The sequence below is a fragment of the Rhinopithecus bieti genome, unplaced genomic scaffold (genome assembly GCF_001698545.2).
Source record: "Rhinopithecus bieti isolate Rb0 unplaced genomic scaffold, ASM169854v2 scaffold_7167, whole genome shotgun sequence".
NCBI classification, from domain to species: Eukaryota; Metazoa; Chordata; class Mammalia; order Primates; family Cercopithecidae; genus Rhinopithecus; species Rhinopithecus bieti.
Window position 1 is genome coordinate 305,733 of NW_016805471.1, and position 7,454 is coordinate 313,186.

At 36.9% G+C, this 7,454-nt stretch overlaps 1 protein-coding gene across 3 annotated transcripts in view; it reads right to left on the reverse strand.

Annotated features, from left to right (window-relative positions):
* The window catches only part of ATP10D (ATPase phospholipid transporting 10D (putative)), a 119,887-nt gene that overhangs the window by 71,657 nt on the left and 40,776 nt on the right, over positions 1–7,454 (reverse strand). For all 3 annotated transcript variants that reach the window (XM_017872645.1, XM_017872646.1, XM_017872644.1), the window contains exons 4-5: positions 4,223–4,427; positions 1,793–1,878 (exon numbers count right to left, since the gene is read on the reverse strand). In XM_017872645.1, the coding sequence (XP_017728134.1) occupies positions 1,793–1,878; positions 4,223–4,427 (291 nt within the window). The remainder of the gene's footprint in view (positions 1–1,792; positions 1,879–4,222; positions 4,428–7,454) is intronic.

Here is a 7,454-nt window from a genome sequence, read left to right on the forward strand (position 1 = left end):
AAGCGCGGTATTGGGGTGGGAGTTACCCGATTTTCCAGGTGTTGTGTGTCTCAGTTCCCCTGGCTAGGAAAAGGGATTCCCTTCCCCCTTGCGATTTCCAGGTGAGGCGATGCCTCGCCCTGCTTCAGCTCTCGCTGGTCAGGCTGCAGCAGCTGACCAGCACCGATTGTCCAGCACTCCCTAGTGAGATGACCCCAGTACCTCAGTTGAAAATGCAGAAATCACCGGTCTTCTGTGTCGCTCGCGCTGGGAGTTGGAGACTGGAGCTGTTCCTATTCGGCCATCATGCTCCGCCCACCTGTTGGTCTATCTTTATGGCAAAATGACACTGGCTTGATTATTATACCTTTCTGATAAGTCTTGCAATCATGTGGTTTTAGCCTTCTAGCTTTTTTCTTGTTTTTTCAAAATTCCTTTAGTTATTTTGCATCTCCACTTAAATTTTAAAATAAGCTTGTCAATTTCTTAAAGTCCTTGCTGATATTTTAATTGGGATTTCACTGACTATAGATAAATCTGGGGGAAAACTGATATCCATTTAATTAGTACTTTAATTTTTGTTCACTAGTGTTTAGTGGTCCAGTATACAGGCACCTCACATTTTTGTCAGACTTATACTTAAGGATTCCATTTTTCTGATGCTATAATAAATTGTATTTTTTAAAATTTCAATATTTGCTCATTATTAGCATGTTAAAATACAATCGATTTTTGTATCTGGATCTTGTTTTCTACAACATTGCTAAACTCATTATTTCTAGTAGGTTTTTTGGAGATTTCATCAGATTTTCTACAAAGAACATTATACCATCTGTGAATAAAAGATAGTTTTACTTTTTTCTTGTTTGGTATCTTTCATTTCTTTTTCTTGCCTGGCTACACTAGCTAGACCTTCCGATGTAAGTTTGTCTTGTTCCTGATCTCAGGGGAGAAGTATTTCATGATTAAATATGCTGCTGGCTCTAGGTTTTTCATGGATGCCTTTTATCAGATTAAGTTCCCTTCTACTTCTAGTTTGCAAGAATGGAAGTTAGATTTTGTAACATGCTTTTTCTACATCTATGAGATGACCACCTGTTTTTTCCCTTTTGATTTGTTTAATATGGTTTGTTAATATAGTACTAGAATGATGAATGACATTGTATTATTTTCTAACGTCAAACCAATCCTACTTTTTGGGGAATAAGTCCCACTGGGTCATAATGTATTATCATTTTCATATATAGTTGGATTTGATTTGCTATAATTTTGTGTGGAAGTTTTGCATCTATGCTCATGTAGGATATGGTCTTCCATGAAATGTCTTTATACCCTTTTGGGATCAAGGTAATAGTATCAGGATAATTTTCATTTCAAAAAATGATTTGGAAACTTTGCTCTTCTCACACTGTGAAGTAAGTCTAATTGTCTTTTTTTCTGAAAGTTTCATAACTGTAGATAAAATCTGGAAATTGAGGATCAAAGGGGGTAGATAACTTGGCTCAAGGCCATAGTGCACTTATGAGCTGATACCTGAAATTAGGTAAGGACTCCAAATTCTAGCTGCCTTCGCAAAGGGGACATGGATGCCACAAGATACCTCCAGAATGAATATTATTATGTGTGTGTGTGTGCGTGTGTGTGTAAATATTTATTAATTAAAATAAGCCAAACTATTTTAGTAGGTGGCTAAAGTTATGACCTTTAGTGATTTAACAAGGGTATAAGTACAGAAACACTTTGTCAAATTAAGTACGGTTGCAACACACAATTCCACTTACACCTACAAACATTCTCGTCACATATTACTCACAGGAAGCCTCGGAATCTGCTGAGGTCATTGTTTGGGTTTTCACATTCTATCCTAGTGGAAAACTTCTCCGGATCAACTTCAGAGTCCTAAAAATGTTTTTTTTTTTTTGAATCACAAAATAAGAACTCAAGGTTAAACCCTTAATACTGAAGTGTTCTATCACTTTCACCAGTTCTTAAAATAATGCTAAGGCTTTTTTGCAATGAAGTTCATATCATGAATTTCCCAAAGGAAGGAAAGTAGAGGCATAATTATGTGATCTATATTTGGGATTAGAATGGTCCTGGAGCATTAATAAACATCTGCAGGTGATGGGAATGACTGAGTCATTTAATGAAATCTAAGCAGGACTCTCCAGAAGAGAGCTTCTACTTATAAGCAGCTTTTATTGATAAAGCACTGAAAAACTGAAAATACTTTTGTTGTTGGTCTTTAATCACATAAGTGGTTTTTGAGATTAAATGTATATGTGAACACTCTGAGAATATATGCATTTGATCTCAGCCAAATTTTATAAATAAAAAATGTAAAAATAAACTAGACATCAATATCTATAATATTTTCTAATGGATCAGACAGATAATTTCAGAATTCTTTATGAAAACAATGAACAAATAAGCAAAGTGCCTTTGTAGGCACAGCTCCTTTAAGGTATGGATTCCCCTAAAACAAGCCACATCAACCTTATTTCATTACTCTTATTTTCATATCCCTTTGACCAGTAAGATAAATGCTATTGATATTGATATATATAATAATTAATAGGTATGTAATAGAAAACATGAAAATGTGAATTATATGATAATATGATTTATTTTCTAATGAGTAATATCTATGGAGTTCTTTTGACACACTAAAATCTATTGTGCACTTTAAATATATCAGCTAATTTCTTCTTCACAACTCCATGAGGTAGGTACTATAATAATTGGGCCTAATTAACAGATGAGGAAAGAGAGATACAAAGAGGATCAGTAATTTGCCAAAATTCTCAAAACAAGAAAGTGTTTATAGTAGGATTAATATCGAGGTCACCAGATTCACCCTTAACAAACCCACAGTGTGCTGATTAGTGTTAGACTGGTGCAAAAAAATCGTGCTTTTTGCCATTACTTTTAATGGCAAATATTGATTGCTGATTAATACTCAAAGTGGGTATGTAGTGGTACAACAGAATGTTAAGTTGTGCAGGATTTTTACCAATGTCTTTGGTAGGAGACTACTTACAGAAATGACAATGACAGTAGTCTAAGAGGCATATCAATCACAGAGGATCTAAATGAAATCCATAGGTAGAGAGGTGGGCCCAATATGACAAGATGAAATTTACCAAAGATAAAGGCATTGGTAGGCTAAAACACTTTTTTTTTTTTTGGTTTATAAGTGTAAGACAGAGTAACCCTGACTTAACAGTAGTTTGGGTTTAAAAAAAAAATAGACTGAGCTCAGTGGTTCATGCCTGTAATCCCAGCACTTTGGGAGGCTGAGGCACGTGGATCACGAGGTGAGGAGATCGAGACCATCCTGGCTAACATGGTGAAATTCCATCTCTACTAAAGATACAAAAAATTAGCCAGGTGTGGTGGCATGCGCCTGTAGCCTCAGCTACTCGGGAGGCTGAGGCAAGAGAATCTTTTCCACCCAGGAGGTGGAGGTTGCAGTGAGCAGAGATTGTGCCACTGCACTCCAGCCTGAGCTACAGAGCAAAACTCTGTCTCAAAACAACAACAACAACAACAACAACAACAACAACAACAACAACAAATCATTAAATTGTAAAATACTTCATCTCAAGTGCTTCCAGAGAAAGGGGAGGGAAACCAATATTTAGACATTATATATGATGTTTTCATGTATATTATTTCATTTGAATCCTACAATAATGCTATAGATACCATCATTTTCATTTTAAGATTAAAAAAAAGGAGGCATAAAGTGTTTAAATGACTTGTCCAAAGTCTCACGGTAATTAATAGCAGAGCTGTGATTCATTTAAATCCATGTCAATACAACTTCAAGGTTTCTGTTTCCCTCTGCACGATACTGAGAAGGGTCTAAAAGCTACGTAGCATGAAAAAAAGTTTTAAGCTTTGGTATGTAAGTTATTACAGATTTTAGAAATAATGATCAACTAAAATAAGATATAAAGTCTAAGTTTAAGAAAAATAATTCTTTTAGGTTCCTTTAATTCCATTCTAAAAAATATGAGTGCTCCACTAAAGTGTATCAACTCTGAAGTCATTTTATCCTCTTATCTAGAAAAGAGTACACTTCCACGCATATCTGGAAATGAATGAAACCTTCTGGGATTCTAATTCATCCTGGTGAAAATAAATTAAAAATCTCTTAATCTGTAATGTGAAAATGAGCTCAGTCATCTTCTGAAAAAAAAAATGTTAATAAGCCACTAACTGAGAACATATGACTTACTTGTTCTGCATATCCCCGAACCACCTGCCTCTGTTTTAAATTGCTCTCTCCATCAAGACCAGAAGTCTCAATGTGACAGATTCCATCTGGATCAGTGGAAAAGAGTAGTACCATGTCTGCAGGGATGACCTCGTTACAGGAGAGGCGAATAAAGTCCCCAACAGTAACGTCTTTCCAGCATCGGTCAATGTATTTTTTCTCTTTCCTATAATTAAAAAAAGATTTCTTAAAAAAGAATATCAAGCCAAAAATACATACAATGTTTTTAAGTTTTTTTGTGTACAATTTAAAGTGTATATTAAGTATTAGGGTAAAATTTAAACTATTAAATGCTCAAAGGGGCCAGGCAAGTTGACTCATGCCTGTAATCCCAGCATTTTGGGAGGCCGAGGTGGGTGGATCGCCTGAGGTCAGGAGTTCCAGACCAGCCTGGCCAACATGGTGAACCCCGTCTCTACTAAAAATACAAAAAATTAGCTGGGCACAGTGGCACTCACTTGCAATCCCAGCTACTTGGGAGGCTGAGATGGGAGAATCTCTTGAACCCAGGAGGTGGAGGATCCAGTGAGCCTAGATCACACCACTGCACTCCAGCTTGGGCGACAGAGCTGTCTCAAACAAACAAACACAAACAAACAAAACGCTAAAAGGGAAGCCACAGAATTGGCAACCCCTAAATTCCACAATTGCTTCACCTGAAAATTTAGTTACTGAGCCACTAAAACATATTTCTCAGCCCTTTCTTCCTGTGGGATTTTGAACCATTGTGCTGTTTGAGTCTAATTCTGGAATAAAATTACAATCAACATTTGATGGGCTCATTCAGATACAAAGCAATTTCTTCATGCTGCTCTGTGGTCAGGTACCAAGGATCTGAAGGTGCACAAGACACATCATCTGCTCTCAGCACTTCCCATCAGGCAGATAGGATGCATTACCATTATGCTCCACGATGCATTTTCCTTAGGGTAGAATGAGGACATTTGTATAGTAGAATGTCATTTTCCCTAGGGTAAAATGAGGACATTTGTATAGTAGAATGTCATATATCATGTTAGCTGGTTAGGTAGCATTTCACATATGATGCCACCAACAAAAATTAACAAGGTCTGTCTTATTCCTCCACCGTCTCCCAAATATCCATAAAAAAGTAATATTTGTGACAAATACAATAAAATACACTTGATTTATTTCATCAGAATAAATAGCAATCACAATTTACACAAATACTTTTACAACTTCTGCCATACAGAATTATATGAGCTCTTTCAAGAAATATTTAGCTTAGAAGGCTACCTAAGAAGTACATTTTCAGGACATACCAAAAGCACAAGGCTGAAACCAACAAAGGAAATCTTTGATTATCTAAAGGGTTTATTGGCCCATGGAGAAAGGCAAATCAGCAGTTTATTCTGTATTTACCAAACTTTTCCCTAGTGTCTGTGTGTATCAGTTCATTCTTAGATAGAGGGAGGTAACAGAGCAAAGATAAAAAAGGTAGGCAGGGGTATTATTTTGAGGTTTGGTCCTCCATGCCATATCTAGGAGTAGGAATTTCATTCCATAGGAAATGGAGAGCAACCAAAGGTTCAGACAAAGAAGGATGTGACCATACTTCTGTCTGCTAACTCCTGAGACAGAATGATGAATGAATTATTGGATGGCAGGTTATTTAGAAGTATGGCCAAGAGACCAATGGTAAGTTATTGAAATAATTCAGGGGAGGAATGAAGATGGTCAGAATTAAGGAAACAGCAACACAGATAGATAAAAGATGAATTCAAGACATATTAGGTACCAGAAACAAGCTTTTGGACTTACTACAGGTAGAGGAATTATCCAGGATGACACTATGGTTCCTAACGTGTACTATGAGGTGATGGATGGTGCTGTCATAGGTCTCAGATTTTAGAAGCAACTGGTTGTATCACAGGTGAGATAACTTCAGTTTGAGAAGTTTTTATTTGAAGTATCTGCTCAGCAGATACTGAGGGTCCTGATCTGGAGATTATGAGTAAAGATGTAGATTTGGAAGTCCTAGGTACATAGATGACAGTTGATTCCAGGTAAGGATAAGCTTTCTTAGGGAGATAGACTTTGACATTTGGGTTAGGAATTTTATTTTCTTTCAAATATAAGAAGTAACATTGCTCTAAGGAACAAGTTTCTTTCTCTATATGAGAACAAAACTCAAATGAAGTCACTTTTACATTTGAATTCACTTCATTTTTCCCCATTTGTAGCATGTACCAAGATTTAAACAAAACAAAACACTAGCTAATTTTCCCAATCTCTGGCTAGCTGAGGTCTAGAAACATATACTGATATTAACATGCCAATTACCATGTGAGGTGCTAAGGATACAAAAATGATTAAGATAAGGTCCCCACTCTAGAGAGGTTATGGTCAAATTTTGAAACAGAGACACAAACAGCAATTTCCTAAGAGTGAGCTGTCCACAGGCTACTATGGGAGCAAACAGGAAGGGCACTGGGCCCTGGAGGAAGTGACACCTGAACTGAGTCTTAAAGGATGCTCAAGAATGAATCAGGCAAAGAAAGGTGGGATAGCACATCAGTCCGAGTGCAGGAATAAAGAAGGCTTCAGAGAGCCCAGGGGGAAAGCAACCACAGGTTAAACGACAATGCTCACAGCCACCTTTAACTAGCCTGGAACATTTACAACGTTGGGAGATGCAAATATAAGGCTACATTTCCTTTCCTGATATATAATTAAAACTAGTAAGAGGACTTTCTTCTTTCCCCAGAGCCTAAATGCACAACTAGAACTTCTTGCTTCTCCTCGGTGGATTTATTAGATGCTTTAAATATGTATATATCAACTCATTTAATTTTTTTTCTCAAGTTAAAGTGTTTTATTTTTTATTTTTTATTTTTTTAAAATTTTTTTAAATTATACTTTAAGTTCTAGGGTACATGTGCATAACGTGCAGGTTTGTTACATATGTATACTTGTGCCATGTTGGTGTGCTACACCCATGAACTCCTCAGCACCCATCAATTCATCATTTATATCAGGTATAACTCCCAATGCAATCCATCCCCCCTCCCTCCTCCCCATGATAGGCCCCGATGTGTAATGTCCCCCTTCCCGAGTCCAAGTGATCTCATTGTTCAGTTCCCACCTATGAGTGAGAACATGCGGTGTTTGGTTTTCTGTTCTTGTGATAGTTTGCTAAGAATGATGGTTTCCAGCTGCATCCATGTCCCTG